We start from the raw sequence: 19,080 nt of genomic DNA, 5'->3' as shown, positions 1-19,080 counted from the left end.
AGAGTGCGCATTTCTAGCGCAGAAAAACGGGGCAAAAGAGTCTAAAAGCGGAGAGAGTGCGCATTTCTAGTGCAGAAAAAAGGGTTAAAAGAGTCTAAAAGCGGAGAGAGTGCGCATTTCTAGCGCAGAAAAACGGGTCAAAAGAGTCTAAAAGCAGAGAGAGTGCGCATTTCTAGCGCAGAAAAACGGGGCAAAAGAGTCTAAAAGCGGAGAGAGTGCGCATTTCTAGCGCAGAAAAACGGGGTAAAAGAGTCTAAAAGCGGAGAGAGTGCACATTTCTAGCGCAGAAAAACGGGCCAAAGAGTCTAAAAGCGGAGAGGGTGCGCATTTCTAGCGCAGAAAAACGGGGCAAAAGAGTCTAAAAGCGGAGAGAGTGCGCATTTCTAGCGCAGAAAAACGGGCCAAAGAGTCTAAAAGTTGCCGTAATTAAGGAGTTTAATATTAAGAGACATCATGAAATGAAACATCAATTTGAAAAATCTTAGTTTACACAACACTGTCAAATATAAAGATAGTAAGTCAAGTAAAATGGTGTGTAAATGAAATAATCAGGAAAATATATTATTTAAAGTGGTATATTTCATTATTTGTTTTATTACAGAGTGTGGCCCGTGACTTCAAATATATTTCTCCTTATGGCCCCCAACAAAAAAAGGTTTGGACACCCCTGCTCTAAATTGATCTGTTTAAATGGATACTCTAAATTGCCCTAAATTGATCTGTGTGTGTGTGTAAAGTGTGTGGTATGTATGTAAGTTAGTGTGGGTGTAAATGTATGCATGACTGTGCCCGATACAGTCCTCCTCCAGGTGGACGGTTGTTTCCGGTTGAGAGTACGCTGTGCGCTATTGGCTGCTGCTTTCCACCGGTGTGTGGATGAGTGCTGAGTATGAATGGTTGTACATAAAAAACGTGTAAATTGTAAAGTGTCCTTGGGTTTTTAGAAAGGCGCTATATGAGTTAAACTTCATTCATACTAGATTATACTAGACACTTTTAAATCCAGGCTGAAATCCTTCATGTTTGAGGAGAACTTCAGCTCAGTTTGAAACACTGCAGCTCTGCACACTTATATTCTGTAACGGCACTTTTATTCAAATTAATTTAGTTAATTTTCCTTCTTTTAAATATTTTGATCACTAGTTATGTTTAAATCATGTTTTATTCATGCTTTATGCTCTTACATGTTTTTCTCTTTGTATTTTCTTATGTGTAAAGCACTTTGAAAGACCGTTCTGTTTAAAAAGGGTTTTATAAATAAATTTGTATTGCCTTGTTTTTCATTACAGTCAAAAACAGTTTTGTGAGGCTGAGCTAAACCCTGACAGTCATGTCCTTGGCAGAGATTAAGGTTGGGGCTCTTGCCTCCTGAGCTTTACGTGCGCTCCAGTCTCAGCATGCACGCTGAATGTGAAAGTTGAGCTTAAATTCCCTGGCTCAGCTGTCAGCAAGTAAAATCTCTGGTTGTTGTGAACACCCCCATCAGATAAAGCCAACAACACAACAAACAACTCCGTTATTCCAGAGAGCTCCAGCCAGAGCCAGGCGCTGGTGATCTAGGCCAAAGGACGAGGTGGGCCGAGGCAGAGCATGAACCAGTGTTTGTGTGATTGATATATACCAGTGATTTCCTGGTAACGAGCCACCGTGGGTCATGCATTGTGAACCAGAAAACAATATTACGTAACCTCGATCCCTGACGATAATGAGAGTTTTCACTACAAGAGGGTAAAGAGTTGAACTCAACCACAAACTCGAGTGCTGCGTGTGTTCCTCCGGCTACTGTGTTACGAAATCTAGCCCTGTAATAATATAAAATGTCTATTTGTGGTCTGTAGTATAAATGAATGAATGCCATCATAAGATGTTTAAAAAAATATAAATAATTAAAAAATAGTGCTCCGGTGATCCAGTATAACTCTGCTTTAGTCCGTTGGAGGAGTGGATCAGGGAGAAATGATAAGACTTCAGCTCTTCTGATTGGCTAACAGCACTGCCACGCCAAGAGATGGCGAGACGGACAACAGTTAGAAATGTTTTAAAATAAAGACATTTTTACACTGATAAGAGTCTTTGCAATGTCATATGTTACTTTACAACATGTGTAATAATGCCCTGCTAAGTGCAGTTCAGATACTGAACCTAATCTAAGAGTCTCTGTAAAAAAAAAAAAAGAACTGTTCTAAACATACACCTACCTATCTCAATAGTAATTGGCTGGTGGTGTTTTTCCTCCATAGACTAATTCTAACCATTTGTTTCTTTGCTCTGAATTACTGGGTAAAGTATATAAACACTGATGTGTTATTCGCACAAATAACACAGGAATGAACTGCATGCTGTTCCTAGCACTGTAAGCTCCTCCTATCTGACGAGACGGCGTCACTGCCCGGCTTCAGCTCTGCTTGTGGGTGGTCCTGAGCCGAAGTGGGCGGAGCCATGAATACTAATTCACGGGTTGATTTAGACACGGTGCTTTTCCTGATCGACTCGTTTTTCTGAATATTTTTTTTCTTTTATTAGCTGCTGCAGACAATGGAGGTTGAGGAAGAGTTTCATCATGTGCAGCATCATAAACAACTGAGAGAGACCAACTGTATGGATTTTAGCAGATGGAAATCTTTAACAGTGGTCAAATTAAATATTGATGGGTAAATATTTTTCAGTAAAATATATGTTTTTCTTTTTCCCCAGTGCTGAAAAATGTACATAATGGCTGTTTTGACAAAAAAAAATTAATAAACAAAAGGTCGTCTCTGACTTTTGCAGACTGAAAGGTCGTGGTATCTGTCAAAATGTTGCTGATTGCTCATGTAGCCATGATGACTGTTCTAATGTTCCTTGTTTAGTCTCGCCTTTGAGCGCATTTCATTTTGACCTCTAACATTATCAGCCAAGATAAACACAGTAGCCTTTCTTCATATATTTTTTGTTCTTCGATTATGAACATGTTATATGGGAGTAATAGTAAAGACAGCATGCACTCAAATAATGTTCATGTTCAATAACCGTCCATTAGCAGCTGATAGCCAGCTATCAACTACTAATTAGCCCTCATCTTGCGACTTTTGATTCATCCTACATGTGTGTATATATAGCTTTGGGAAAAAATAAGAGACCAATAATGAAAAATGATGAGTTTCTTTGATTTTATCAAATTGAAAACCTCTGGAATATAATCAAGAGGAAGATGGATGATAGCAAACCATCAAACCACCAAACTGAACTGCTTGAATTTTTGCACCAGGAGTGAAGCAGCATAAAGTTATCCAAAAGCAGTGTGTAAGACTGGTGGAGGAGAACATGATGCCAAGATGCATGAAAAAAAAACTGTGATTAAAAACCACCAGGGTTATTCCACCAAATATTGTTGTTATTTCTGAACTCTTAAAACTTTATGAATATGAACTTGTTGTTTTCTTTGTATTATTTGAGATCTGAAAGCTCTGCATCTTTTTTTTTGTTATTTCTACCATTTCTCATTTTCTGCAAATAAATGCTCTAAATGACAATATTTGTATTGTTAGGAATTTAGGAGAAATGTTGTCTGTAGTTTATAGAATAAAACAACAATGTTCATTTTACTCAAACATAAACCTATAAATAGCAACATCAGAGAAACTGATTCAGAAACTGAAGTGATCTCTTAATCTTTTTTCAGAGCTGTGTATGAATATATATATATATATATATAAATATATGATACAATGAAATAGAATTAAATAGATATCAAGATATATACACACAAATAGGGAGAGTAGGCAAGTAGCAGCAACATGAACCAATACAACATACAGTGATCAACTATCTACCAATGATTTATTGGTTTTTATTGGTTTTCAACAGATTTCACTGTTTTTTTTAGTTCCCTTTAAAACTGCTTAGGTTTCATTGTACTAACAGTCATATTTCTTACTAAAAATATTGTCTGAAACTGAACTCTAGACTGAACATTCTGTTCCTGTACTTTAATTTCCCCCTTTACCACAAATTGATGCTAAAAACAGTGGCACTCGAAAAACACTGCAGCTGTGAGATTAGCACAGATGTTACAACACTGCCCTTTACTCTAAAAAAACATCACCAAACAAGCCATGCATCTGTGCAAAATCCACTCACCAAAAATCTCCCCGTTCTTGGCGTACTCCGTCACAAGGTAGAGCATGTTCTTGGTCTCCATGACCTGCAGAGGAGCAGAGAAGATAGTGAACATCACCACGGTAACACTCTTCACACTGAGGGGCAGATGTACTGTACGTATGAAGAAAGCATGGGGACAGTACTAAATGTGCCTGGATACGAGATTCACTAGAGATGCATGGAAATAAAACATTTTGGCCGATAGTTTTCTTTACACTACGAAGGAGTTCCTTAACTTCTTTTTAAATAAGTAAAATTACAGCTTGAAACTCACTGCAGTGCTGCATTGAGGTGTAATAGGAGGAATAGCGGTGCTCTCGTGTCTGTGCCAGAGCTCCTCTGAGCTCAAACCAGAATCTGTACGTTTTCCGAGGCGGCCGCGACCAACGCTCGTGAGAACTGCGACCTGCTTTCCGACCTTTAGTTCTAACAGTTCTACAAGGACTACTGGTTCATTCTTTACAAACTAACATACAGACACTCTGGCAGAAGCTGGAAAGAGACCGAATGTGTCTGTGAAAGCCAGAAAACGAGAAAGAGAAACTAATCCGCCTGAAACATTTATTACACTCTACAACTGTAGGGGGAGCCCACGAGCGAAAAATCTCAATCCTACCTAGTGGAGCTTTAAATAAGTCAAATAACATGAATAGCATACACAAAAAGCAATCACAAAACCACAATTTATTAAAATTTAAATATTTATGAAACACTTAACGTTTTTATATACCAGCAAACAAACCAAAGCAAAATATATTTACCTCAGAATGCTACTTTATTCATACATGTATATTCAGCTCACTACTTTTCTCAGCAGTGCCTTTCTAATCATAAATTTACCTTGGTATTTCATGGTATTTTTGCGATAACGATACTCTTGGCGATCTGACAACACACTAAATAAAAAAAAATAATAAATAAATAAATATATATATATATATATATATATATATATATATATATATATATATATATATATATATATATATATATATACACATTTATATTTCAAGAATACACTACAGAAATAAAATATTATTTTTTATTGCATAAGATTTGATATAGCACACCCCTAACTAAGATATTAAAAGGTGGGTTTTATGGCACGATATTATAGGGTATAATATTCATGATATTTAAAAATGTTGGCGATTTTATTGCGTATGATACAATATGGCACACCCCTAATTGGGAGTAAAAATGTATGGATAAATTTTGTTCAGTGGTGCTACTTTTATCCTACATTTACCTTAGTAGTGCTACTTTATATATCAAACTTTAAACAGCTAGTTAAATATCTCAGCAGTTTCCTGAATTTCCAGTTATATATTAGAACGCTGTTTTCTGCTTGTAGTGCACACAAAATAAGACTCTTCTATTCTAATATAAACTCTATATTAATATAAAATTATTTTATTCCTAAACATGATAAAAAGTGTTCTAAATCACAAAGAATTTTTAAAAATGAGCTTAGAGTAATACTTTGCCTCATTTGTTTTGTAGTGCTAATATGCTCCAATGACCAAGTTGCTTTTATTGTTCAGTGCTGTGGGCGGGGCTAAGCTACTGTTTAATTTCTAATAGACAGCAGGTCTGAAAAACTAAACTACATGATGTCGATTGTAATTAACGCAGGGTCTGAAATGATTAAGTAGTGCAATTGTAGTCATATATTTAACACCACTAATGTTGCTGCTTAAAAAAGGTCTCAACTTCTAACTTCTCAACTTTTAAAAGCAACAGTCAATTTACTGAGCTCGTAGCTAAACACGCAACCTGTGCACAGGATGTTGTAATAAGTGTTCACTCATCAGGTTCAGTGAAACAACTACGAACAAGCTCTGGAGCTCAGGGTAAAAGAGAAACCGAAACTTCAGTGATGAACAGATAACGGTGTTGACCATAAACAAAACCAAAACATTCTACCAGGCTGTAATTCTAGCCCATCTGAAGAAAAATGGAATTTGGAAAACAAAAACACGCCGTGGCTGCGTACTGAGATCATACCGGGTTATGTCTTGTACATCTGATCATGAGAAATGAAATACTGTATTTCAGGTTTTTCTGGTTTTTTTCAGCATGGTTCAGTAGTATGCTGATAATGAACCCTAATTTTAAGTTCCTCTTTCTTCTTTCTACATTTTTCATTATTCCCCAAAACCAACTCATGACATTTGTGTGACTTAAATATCCTAACTCATTTCTATATTGCTGTTTTTACCTTCTGTATAACAGTTAAAATCAAACAGGCTGTTTTTAGTACTGTGCTTTAAAGCTATGGTCGCACTAACGCAGGCATATAACAGCTCTTGTTACTTTGTGAAAAGGGTGTGAATGAGGCTGGACTGTTAGCATGGTGACCAAAAAAAAAAAAAAAAAAAAAGTGAGGTCAATGGCTCATATTATTTAGTGTTTAACGCAGTTCTCGGGAACTGTTCCTGTCCTTTGAAAAAAATAATTTTTCTTTGCTTTGTGACCTTCCTTCAAATGCATATCACTGATTTAATGTTATATCCCTTTTCCAACCACTTTCCTCGAGTCAGGCTCTGTTTTTATTGCTATTTTTATTTTATATAAATCAGGCCGGGTCGAATCAGGCTCTGTTTTGTGATGCTATTTCTATTTAATATAAAGATATGTCCTGATAATCACAATATAATAAAGTAACAAATCAAACTGTGTTTTAAATAAAATGTTGCACAAGTTAGAAGGTAGCCTTGTTGTTGTTTTATGTGTTGTTTTGCTCTAAGGCTATATGTTTAAAAAAAAAAAACAAAAAAAAACGTTTGTTGTTTTTGATAATGTTTTATATGCTTGAACATTGTTAATTATATATTTGCGTAGACAGAGAGATCTGTTCTTAGTAAACAGTTTTTTATTAAATAATGAAGGAGAAATATATTTGAAGTCACAGGCCACACGCTGTAATAAAACAAATAATGAAATATATCACATTAAATAACACTTTTTTACTGATAATTTCATTTACACACCATTTTACTTGACTTACTATCTTTATCTTTGACAGTGTTGTGTAAACTAAGATTTTTCAAATTGATGTTTATTTTCATGATGTCTCCTAATATTAAACTCTTTAATTACGCCAACTTTTATCAGACTCTTTGGCCCGTTTTTCTGTGCTAGAAATGCGCACCCTCTCCGCTTTTAGACTCTTTGCTCCGTTTTTCTGCGCTAGAAATGCGCACTCTCTCCACTTTTAGACTCTTTTGCTCCGTTTTTCTGCGCTAGAAATGCGCACTCTCTCCACTTTTAGACTCTTTGGCACTTTTTTCTGCGCTAGAAATGCGCACTCTCTCCGCTTTCAGACAATTTTGCTCCGTTTTTCTGCGCTAGAAATGCTTAACAGCGGGCCAACTTTCATTCTATTTCTAAAATACCTCCAAAACAGGAAACGGGCCGCAAATGGCCCGCGGGCCGTAGTTTGGACACCCCTGCTCTAAAAAAATGTTTTGTTTAAATCTGGGCGGTTCGGGTCGGGTTTGGGCAGAATGTGCACGGGCTTGGGCCGGGTCAGGCTAGATCTTTTGGGCTCTATCTTTTAGCACATGGATATGTCTCCGATTTGAAATTGAAATCGGAGATTGGTGTATAAGGCTGCATCAAGCCCAGGGTGCCTCCCACAACACTCTATATGATTCAGTAGGATGACAAAGACGAAGAAACCACATGGCGAGTGGACAGCAGGCTCTCGTACCGGACAGAACAACGGGTCCGTGTTCGAAACGGACAAACAGTACAGGGCCTGCTGCTGCTGCTGTCCCTGTCCCCGTCCCCTCGTACGTCTCATTTAGCCACCGGCACAATGGTGCAGCCGTGAATCAGACCGGCTCACTGTTGCTTTTCTGGATCGTGAGCTCGATTCATAAAGCCACGACAGAGCCAGCGATGTGTGGGAGGACTCCAAAATTAGCCAAAGGAAACAAAGAGATGAATAGAGCTGAATAAACGCAGGCAGGAGCGAGGACCTATTCTAAAACTGATACACACAAGCCAGACCCACAGAAAACACTACTGCGGTCATTCATGCAGGCGGCCGGTCCGGCTTCACTCAGCGCATCTGCTTTATTTAAACTGAGAGGGGCTTGTTAGAGCTTTCACCATCATTACACTTTAGTCAGCAATTAACAGTCATACAAATGATTGTGATTAATCATTATTTGTCTAAAGTCTTGAGTTCAAATCCCTCTATGGGTGCAGAGTTTAAGTTCATGTAGCTTTCCTCCCAACGTCCAAAAAACATGGAGATCAGGTTAACTGGATAGTCTGAACTGCACACAAACGGTCTAATATAAATCTGCGAATTGGTATTTAAGTGTATCTATGCATGCGCAGGGCTGGGTATCAAAATTCGATACCAAAAAGGCACTGAACAAAATGTCTCGGTACTGTAGAGTAGGGGTGGGCAATATTATATGGTATACAATATATCGTGACACAGAAATATCATGATATTAAAAATCCATATCGTGATAATAGGGCTGTTCTGTCTTAAAAGTAGTCTATTATTCACTGTGAAGCTTTAGGTGTATTTATTGTATAATTGTTTTAGTTTGCAGTTTATATGCATGCACTAAATATTCTGCAATATTATTTGCTGCATTATATTATTTTATGCTATATTATTTATTTTGCCACATTATGATTATACTGTTATACTCTTATACTATATTCCTGAAATGAATGAATTATTTTAGTTTTCCTATATCGCCAAGTATATCGTTATCGCAAAAATACCCTGAAATATCGTGATATTATCATATCACCCACCCCTACTGCAGAGTACTGAAAGGACTAAAACATTTCGGTGCCTGTTTTCGATACTGCGCACGAAACGTGCACTGATGCACACAAGTGCAGAGCGTGCACAGAAACGTGGTGAGCATGATCACGGTGATCATTCAAATAGTCGACACACTGCCGCTGTGCTAATCACTCTCGCGCTGTCTATCTACTGTCTAACTCGCTCTGTCTGTCGCTAACTCGTGCTGTCTTTCTCTAGATCACTCTGTCTCTCCCTTTTTCTCGCTCTCTCTCATGCTCTCTCGCTAAATTGTGCTGTCTCTTGCTCTCCATCACTCACGCTGTCTCTTGCTCTCTATTATTCGCTCTGTCTCTCACTAACTCCCACTGTCTTTCTCTCACTCGCACACTCTCGCTCTGTCTCTCCCTCTCACGCTCTCTGTCTCTCCTTCTCACTCACACTGTCTCTCGCTTCCAATTGCACGGTCTCTCGCTGACTCACACTGTCCCTCACTCGCACTGATTTTACAGATTTCTTCTTCTCATTGCCTTTTAAAGACAATACGCTGTTGACTATTAAAGTCAGCCGCCGGTCCAGCGCATGAATCATGTTCTTAAGCTGTGTTTTCCTTTCCAGAAACTTGCCTAGATGGAAGCCATGAGCTCAGGAAATGTTCATAACACACTGACCACAAAGTACTTCTGCTCCAAATCAGCTGCCAAGTATGCAAATGACTGGAAATAACTAGAATCATCTCATGCAAATGTTCGTGTTGCGCGGCGCAACCGTCCTGCTAGGGGCCGACGTGACAAACCGCTGGTGTTCCGTCGCTCGGTCCTAAACGACCGGCCTCGCTGCTGTGAAACTGTCATCACACAGCAATTAAACATGTAGCGGCACACACACACACACTCTTATACACACACACGCACACTCTTATATACACACACACGGTTAGAGAAAAAGAGAAGCAAAGGGAAAAAGACAAACATGCCTTTTGACCAGTCCTAAGCGGCCTGTCCCCTTTGTGTGTAACCTTTGTACGTTTTATGGCCCAGTGAGACACAGCTAAAAAATGCTAATTACTGGGTAATGCTGTAAATACATGACGTGGGTTCTGAGCCACAGACAAATATTGACAGTGTGTGTAAAGTGTGTGAATGTGAGTGTGTGTGTGTGTATAGTGTGTGTGTATAGTGTGTAGACCCTGGGTCCAGGCAGATGGGGACTGAGGGAAGCTGGGGTTTGAGATGAGGCAGCGGGAGCCTGCCGAGCGGCCCTCTGTTTGCGTGGCCCGAGAGGAAATGACTAATTGACCCATGCGGCCCGAATGGAAGAGCTGTTGGAAATAATGATACACCACCGTTACACAGCCACACACTCGGCCTGACGCAGCTCGGTTGTATAATAATGAAGCGCTGTTCACATTCCCAACAACCCAAGTGTAGCGGACCCTTACATAACCCGGCGAGGACGTACAGTAACTCCGCCAGAGGAGCTACAGTACAGGCCAAGAGTTTGGACACACCGTCTCTTTCTCAGTGCGTTTTCTTTATTTTCATGACTATTTACATTGTAGATTCTCACTGAAGGCATCAGCACTATGAACTTAACAAAAAAGCATATTTTTTATATTCTAGTTTCTTCAAAATAGCCACCCTTTGCTCTGATTACTGCTTTGCACACTCTTGGTATCATTCTCTCAATGAGCTTCAAGAGGTGGCCACCTGAAATGAAATTAAACGTTTTCCAACAGTCTTGAAGGAAGGAAGGAGTTCCTAGAGGTGTTTATTAGCACTTGTTGCTCCTTTGCCTTCTTCACTCTGTGCTCCAGCTCACCCCAAACCTTAAATCTGGATTGGGTTCAGGTCCGGTGACTGTGGAGGACAGCTCATTTTTTGTTAAGTACATAAAACTCCAAATGTGTTAATTCATAGTTTTGATTAGGGGTGGGCAATATTATATCGTATACAATATATCGTGACCCAGAAATATCGTGATATTAAAAATCCATATCATGATTATAGGGCTGTTCTGTTTTAAAAGTAGTCTATTATTCACTGTGAAGCTTTAGGTGTATTTATTGTATAATTGTTTTAGTTTGCAGTTTATATGCATGCACTAAATATTCTGCAATATTATTTGCTGTATTATATTATTTTATGCTATATTATTTATTTTGCCACATTATGATTATGCTGTTATACTTTTATACTATATTCCTGAAATGAAGGAATTATTTTTCTGTTTTTCTATATCGCCAAGTATATCGTTATCGCAAAAATACCCTGAAATATCGTGATATTATTTTAGAGCCATATCGCCCACCCCTAGTTTTGATGCTTCAGTGAGAATCTACATTGTAAATAGTCATGAAAATAAAGAAAACGCACTGAAAAAGAGAAGGTGTGTCCAAACTTTAGGCCTGTACTGTATCTCCACCGGGGCCTTCGGGCTGCAAAGTCTGTCCACTCTAGGAGCCAGACTCCAGGAAGAGCCACAGACTCTTTACTGTAACACAGGCTGGAATACTTTTAAGCATCTACAGAGAGAGAAAAAGAGAAGTTAGTCTGTAACTACGACCCGAGAGCTGACCTCCTGACATCCGCACTGCTCTGATACAGTAAACATCAGCTGCTGGATGAGTAAGCAGCAGCACAAGCAGCTTTACGTTTTAACGTCAGAACTGTTAACATCACCAGCAGATAAAAAAGCACTCAGAAATGAGATTCATCACTCATAGTTCCTCTGAATTTCTGAGGAAAGTTTGGGTTTAAACATAGCATATCAAACTTGAATCAGAAAGGATACGTTTCCCTTTGTTTTATATTTAAAAGGTCCTCCTTCCGCTAAAATCCACTTGTTCTTGTTCTTTGTGAAATACAGCAGGTCTCTCTGAGTTGTTTATGATGCTGCACATGATGAAACTCTTCCTCAACCTCTTCATCATTGTCTGCAGCAGCTAATAAAAGAAAATGTTCAGAAAAACGAGTCGATCAGGAAAAGCACCGTGTCTACATCAACCCATGAATTAGTATTCATGGCCCCGCCCACACGCAGAGCTGAAGCCGGGCAGTACTTAGGAGATTCTGTATAACACTGCTTTAGTCTGGTGGAGGAGAGTGCGGGGAAAAACGATAGGATTACAGCACATGCTCATGAATATTCATACATGCAAACATATCGCCTCTGATTGGCTAACAGCACTGCAACACAAGGAGGCACGGACGAGACGGACAACAGTTAGAAATGTTTTAAAATAAAGACATTTTTACACTTATAACAGCCTTTTCAATGTTATATGTTACTTTACAACATGTGTAATAAAGCCCTGCTAAGTGCAGTTCAGCCACTGACCTAGGCTTAGTCTCTGTAAAACACCAAATCCACCGGAGATCCTATTTAAACCTTTAGTTACACACAAAGTAGATTTTTACTTTTAACTAGTGTAAACAGAACTGTTCTAAACATACACCTACCTATCTCAACTGTACTTGGCTGGTGTTGTTCATCCATAGACAAATTCTAACTATTTGTTTCTTAGCTCTGAATTACTGGGTAAATCATATAACAATACCACTGATGTGTTATTCGCACAAATAACACAGGAATGAACTGCCATGCTGCTAACTCCTAGCGCTGTTACTGTGGCTCCTATCTGATGAGACGGCGTCGCTGCCCGGCTTCAGCTCTGCCTGTGGGCGGTCCAGAGCCAAGGTGGGCGGAGCCACAAATACTAATTCATGGGTTGATGTAGACACGGTGCTTTTCCTGATCGACTCGTTTTTCTGAATATTTTCTTTTACTAGTTGCTGCAGACAATGATGAAGAGGTTGAGGAAGAGTTTCATCATGTGCAGCATCATAAACAACTCAGAGAGATTAAAAAATATATATGTTGGGTTAATATTTACCTGATACAGCTTAATGATATGAGGGTGGTCCAGCATCTTCATGATCTTCACCTCCCGGTAGATCTTCTCCAGGTTCACCGAGTCCAGCTGGGTCTTGTCTATGATCTTTATGGCCACCTGTTGAATCAAGGGCACAGCAAACACACTATAGTTAGCACCCAGACTAACGCCTAGAGCTGCGGCGGAGTTTGTGTGTGTGTGTGTGTGTGTTAATTAGTGTCTGAGATCTTGGTGATACGAGCGAATGGCGGACGATCCGGTCCACACGGACCCCCGGTGTAGTAGATTAAAGAAGGGTCACATGTGAGAGGTGCCGACACACACTCACACACACCTGTCTGAAGACCCCTGCATGTGATTAACCAGCTTAATAACTCAAATAGTTTCCTCAGGCTGCAGATCGCTGGTTGAGGAGCAGTCTACACTATATTAGTACATCAGGCCGCTTCTCCATAAACACTCCTTGACGTTCCAGCAGGACTGATGGTGAAGTGCTAATCTTCACCTCCTCCAGATGGAGCAGAGGAGGAGGCACGGGGCAACGGCACGACAGCACACACACTCTTGGCGTGAAGAAGCCCAGGCTCTCTGTAGGACACCAACTTTGTGAAAGAAGAGGAGATGTGCATGCTGTGTGCTGGAGCCTGAATTCTGGACCCCAGTCCACTTTCAGGACTCTCAATAGCGCCTACGTCTACTGCCACTGCCAACAGCAATCTGCAGACAGCATAATTATCATTACATCACCCTCAGACAAAAAAAACCTTTTATTATATCTTAATTTAATAATTTTTCTTTACTTTTCATCCTTTCATGCATCTGTCATCTGCTCTATACATTGTGTCACGATAAATATCATAGTAAATGGAGTGTATAAACATTTGTGTGTCCACATATTAGAGATTTAGTATAATACTGGAGTCCTATCAGGATCAGCAAATATACTGGCATCAGACAGATCTGATGATTTAAACTAATATTTATTGATGAATATATTGTAATTGACAGAGAAAAATCTGTGTTTTAAGGTGATGCTGGCTAATAGGGGTGGGCGATATGGCTCTAAAATAATATCACGATATTTCAGGGTATTTTTGCGATAACGATATACTTGGCGATATAGGAAAACTAAAATAATTCATTCATTTCAGCAATATAGTATAATAGTATAACAGAATAATCATAATGTGGCAAAATAAATAATATAGCATAAAATAATATAACGCAGCAAAAAATATTGCAGAATATTTAGTGCATGCATATAAACTGCAAACTAAAACACTTATACAATAAATACACCTAAAGCTTCACAGTAAATAATAATAGACTACTTTTAAGACAGAACAGCCCTATTATCACGATATGGATTTTTAATATCTTGATATTTCTGTGTCACGATATATTGTATACGATATAATATTGCCCACCCCTACTGGCTAATGTGATAAAAATATAAAGTATACAGTATATTGCTCTAATTTTTATCATCACCCACTGAAAAAAGCTCCATATAGTACTAAAAAGGGTTCTCTCACAAGCAACAGTAGTGGAACCCGTTTTTAAAAATACTATGAAGAATCGTAATACAATAAAATAGTTCATGGTCAGCTCCCATGGTTCTAAACCCACTGCATTTACCCAAGAACCACTGAAGAACCCCTATTTAAAGTGTGTTTATATGAAAGTTATAGCGTTAGAGGGTAGAGTTAGAGGGTGTCTATATCAAGACAGGTTTCCCTGAATTGACACATTATTACAAATATACAGAAAAAGAATTTTTTTTTAAAGAAATTTTGTGCATTTGCAATTATACAGTTGTCTCTGAGATTGGGCTGGCAATGCCTGGCAAAGCTCAAAAAATATTCTTTTAAATCATTTAATTATTTATTTGGCTATTTACATAAAAAGATCAAGCTATTTCATCAGTAAATAATATTAGTTTTACCAAACTTGTCTTCAAAATTAATGATAAAATCACAGTTATTAAAATAACACTTTAGAAAATTAAAATTAATTTATGAAAGCGAACAAGGTCAACATAAGCAATTAAAAAAAGTTTAGGTCAACATAAGTTTCATCAATTTCATCAAGATTTATGCATGTTGTCGCTGTCCAATGAAAAACACGCATCTCCATTTTTGTCGATTTTTAGGTTACTACATAAATTCAACAAGCCAACTGTTCCTTATACTGTGTGAAAATTTCTTGATGAATGGACCAATAGAAATACTTAAAAATGACCAGAAATAAACTGCATTTACATTGGCTTCTATTGAAATTTCAGTATATAGGCTAATTCTTTCTCTCTCCTGTTAAGTTGCTGTTTTGGAGATACTTGTTTTTCACTGGACATTGGACGTTGATATGCAAGTAAGAATACGCAGTGATTAAGCTGGAAAAATAATCTTTCTTTGTAGTCTGAGGTCTTATGAATATAATGAAAAGAAATATTAAAATCTTAAGTCATTTATTTTCTGAGTTTTAAGGGCCGGTATTTTGATAATGCCCCAGGAGAGACTTGTCCAGCTGTCCAGTTGACCACTGAGTGCCCTCTGAGCTCATGATCACGGCCAGTCCTGTGATCTGAGCCGCAGGACCTCAGCCCTGCAGAGTTCAGGTCATGCGGGCAGATGAAGGACACCAATCTCTTAAAGGAGAACTCTGGTGTAAAATGGACTTTTGTTGTAGTAAAACATGATAAAAAGTTCTTATCTTTGATGAATAGCACACCTCCGCTCTCACACAGCGTTCAGAGATCCAGAAACTTGAACAGTTTGTTCAAACACCCTTCAGACTGGGTGATACAGGGCATAATTTACCCTGATAAATCACTTTTTACACCGTTATCCAGCTCAAAGTAGCTCCACACCTCCTTACTAGAATAAGGAGAGCCCTGACATTTAAAACAAGGCATTAATAACTTAAAAAGTGCAGAAGAAGCTTATTAAAAAACACTGTTTACATCCCATAATGCTATCTTCAGCTCCATGCGATGCCATTACTGAACTGATAATGTCATAGACATATATATATATATATACATAGACGTAGCATAGCGTAGAGTAGCAGCAGCTGCCAGGAGGCAGGTTATGTGGAATCTATGTATATATATGTCTGTCATTATCAGTACAGTGATGGCGGTGCTCGGAGCTACATAGAAGCGTTATAGGATGTAAGCAGTGTTTTTTAATAAGCTTCTTGTGCACTTTTTTTTAAGTTATTAATGCCTCGGTTTAAATGTCAGGGCTCTCCAGATTCTAGTAAGGAGTTGTGGAGCTACTTTGAGCTGGATAACGGTGTAAAAAGTGATTTATTAGGGTAAATTATGCTCCGTATCTCCCAGTCTGAAGGGTGTTTTGGACAAACTGTTAAAATTTCTGGATCTCTGAACGCTGTGGGAGAGCGGAGGTGTGCTATTCATCAAAGGTAAGAACGTTTTATCATGTTTTACTACAAAAAAAGTCAATTTTTCTCCTTTCAGAGCTAAGAGTAATGGTGAAGAACGCTTCCTCTCCCACTAAAAACCAGCAGCTCCACATTAACGCCAGAAACGTCATCAGCAGCAACAGAGACGTCAGCACCGTACAACATAATCCTCTTATCTCCGTTAATTCCCTGACACTCTGCTCTCCTGCAAAATTAAACATCCCCTCTTTTCTGCAGATGCAGCTCTAGCTGGATTCATCTGAACTCACCTCTAATTAGCACATCAGGGTACTACCTTTTTACTGTTTTTAGCTTCAGTTTCTGAATCAGTTTCTTTGATTTTGCTATTTATAGGTTTATGTTTGAGTACAATTAACATGATTCTTTTATTCTATAAACTACAGACAACATTTCTCCCAAATTCCAAATAAAAATATTCTCATTTAGAGCATTTATTTACAGAAAATGAGAAATGGCTGAAATAACAAAAAAGATGCAGAGCTTTCAGACCTCAAATAATGCAAAGAAAACAAGTTCATATTCATAAAGTTTTAAGAGTTCAGAAATCAATGTTTGGTGGAATAACCCTGGTTTTTAATCACAGTTTTTTAAATCATGCATCTTGACATCATGTTCTCCTCCACCAGTCTTACACACTGCTTTTGGATTTTGCAGTTCAGTTCAGTTTGGTGGTTTGATGGTTTGTGATCATCAATCTTCCTCTTGATTATATTCCAGAGGTTTTCAATTTGGTAAAATCATTATTATAGTTTAATCCTGGATATATGGAGTTATTTGGAGAGCATTATTATTAGTATCATAACATTCTGGATCATTGACTGATTTTGTTACAAATCTGATCAAATTCTTGTATTGTCTCATATCTCAGTTAGGGGTGTGCCATATCATATTGTATGCAATAATAAAATGTTAATTTTCATTTTGTTGCAGTAGTGTATTCTTAAAATATAAATATATATTTTAAATTCATTGTTTTATCGCCAAGAGTATCGTTATCGCAAAACTCTTGACCTCTAGCATGTTTTATAGTTATCATAGATAACTGAAAGAAATTAAATGCAACCAAAAAATCAGACAATGGGTTTTGGAAATGTTGCAAAAACAACAACAACAAAAAAACCCAGATCAAATCTAAAAAGTCCTTTTTTATCAAAGGCTTTTCAACAAGAGATCAACACAGAAGAAGCAGGGCAGCAGGTACGCCTGTGACGGAGGGCAGGAGTATTATCTCAAAATCACTACTGCTGGTTATGCAACTCGTGCTCCACACAGCCAGCTGCACACATTGCCTGTGACCTGAGCACTCGGTCCATGGTACTTTTTACTTTTAAATTTAACAGAAATTTGATTTATTTTTACAGCTTTTGCTTTACAGATTGAACTGGTATGTCATATGTCTAGGTCTTGGACTACATACAAAAACTCATTTTTAAATCACATCTGTCTGCATAGTAGAACCTCTTTTAGTAACCTAAAGTGGTGGATTTGATTTCTTATTTCTGATTTCTGGAGTTGCTTGCTTGTTCACATGGACAATTCTAGCCTGATAATGCTGGTAATGATCATTACCACCCACTATATGAATATACTGTATATATTTGGTGTATGCCTAGTTTAATAGTAGTTACAAATAAAAGCATCACTAAATAAAAAATATTAATTGTGAAATAAAGCAGGGCAGTTTGTTAAAATCAATAATATAGCCTAGGGTTTAATCTACATAGTTAAATGTAATACTGAATCTAAAATTAATAACCTGTGTACAGTCTTTTATTGTGAACATGTTTTTACTGCCACATTTTAATTGAAACAGCTTAAAAAATATATAAACAAATATAAATATAAATTAATAAATTAAAATTTGAGAGCCAGTATTTTGATAATGTCCACTGTGGGTGGTAGGGATGGGCGATATGGCCCTAAAATAATATCACGATATTTCAGGGTATTATTTTTTTCTTCGTAATAACAATACTCTTGTTGATATGACAAAACATTAAATTTTAAAATTTTAAAATATATTTCAAGAATACACTACTGCAACAAAATGACAATTAAATGGCATTCTCCAGATATATCCAGATATATCCCAATATATATAAACTAGTGCAAACAAGAAGATGCAAGAAGTAACTACAGAGAAGTATGAAGAAAGGTCTACAAAAGTGTATTAGTTACCACCACCACCAAACCAGTAGCTATAAGCCCTAAGCCTAGAGAGAGGTTAGAGAGCCTCTACACCAGACACAAGTCTTTGCAACTGCAAACAAGAAGATGCATGGAAAGATCCACCAAAATTTGTTACTGCCACTAGCTACTAACATCACCAGCAACAACTACCAAACCAGTATAACCATAATCCTAAGTAGAAGTCAGAGAGTCTATACTCTCTGAAGCATGGAAAGATTCACCAAAGTGTGTGTATATAAACCATAATCTTAGACAGAGCTCAGAGAGCCTTTTCACCAGACACAATTCTAAAGAGGCAGCTGATGCAGACAAAACAATGCAAGGAGAAGCATGGAAAGATCCACCAAAGTGTGTTAGTTACAAACACCGCCACTACAATAGCTATAAGCTCTAAGCCTAGAGAGAGGTCAGAGTGTCTCTACACCTAGGACATTCTGAGACGCCAGCTGCTGCAAACAAGAAGATATTAGGAGTAACTTTAGAGAAGCATGGAAAGATTTACCACCCCATCACCACTCCAGTATAAACCCTAAGCCTAGGTAGAAGTCAGATAGTCTATACACCAGACACAATTCTGAGAAGCCAGCTGCTGCAAACAAGAAGAGGCATGAAGAAGCATGGCAAGTTC

General features: G+C 38.0%; 1 protein-coding gene across 1 annotated transcript in view; it reads right to left on the bottom strand.

Annotated features, from left to right (window-relative positions):
- sik2b (salt-inducible kinase 2b) overlaps nt 1–19,080 on the bottom strand; it is an 85,616-nt gene that overhangs the window by 64,640 nt on the left and 1,896 nt on the right. The window contains exons 2-3 of the mRNA XM_022675039.2: nt 12,816–12,932; nt 4,120–4,183 (exon numbers count right to left, since the gene is read on the bottom strand). Coding sequence (XP_022530760.1) covers nt 4,120–4,183; nt 12,816–12,932 — 181 coding nt within the window. The remainder of the gene's footprint in view (nt 1–4,119; nt 4,184–12,815; nt 12,933–19,080) is intronic.

This window comes from Astyanax mexicanus, chromosome 18 (genome assembly GCF_023375975.1).
Source record: "Astyanax mexicanus isolate ESR-SI-001 chromosome 18, AstMex3_surface, whole genome shotgun sequence".
NCBI lineage: Eukaryota > Metazoa > Chordata > Actinopteri > Characiformes > Acestrorhamphidae > Astyanax > Astyanax mexicanus.
Note: the sequence above shows the minus strand (reverse complement) of the source record. Positions and strands in the feature narration are given on the sequence as shown.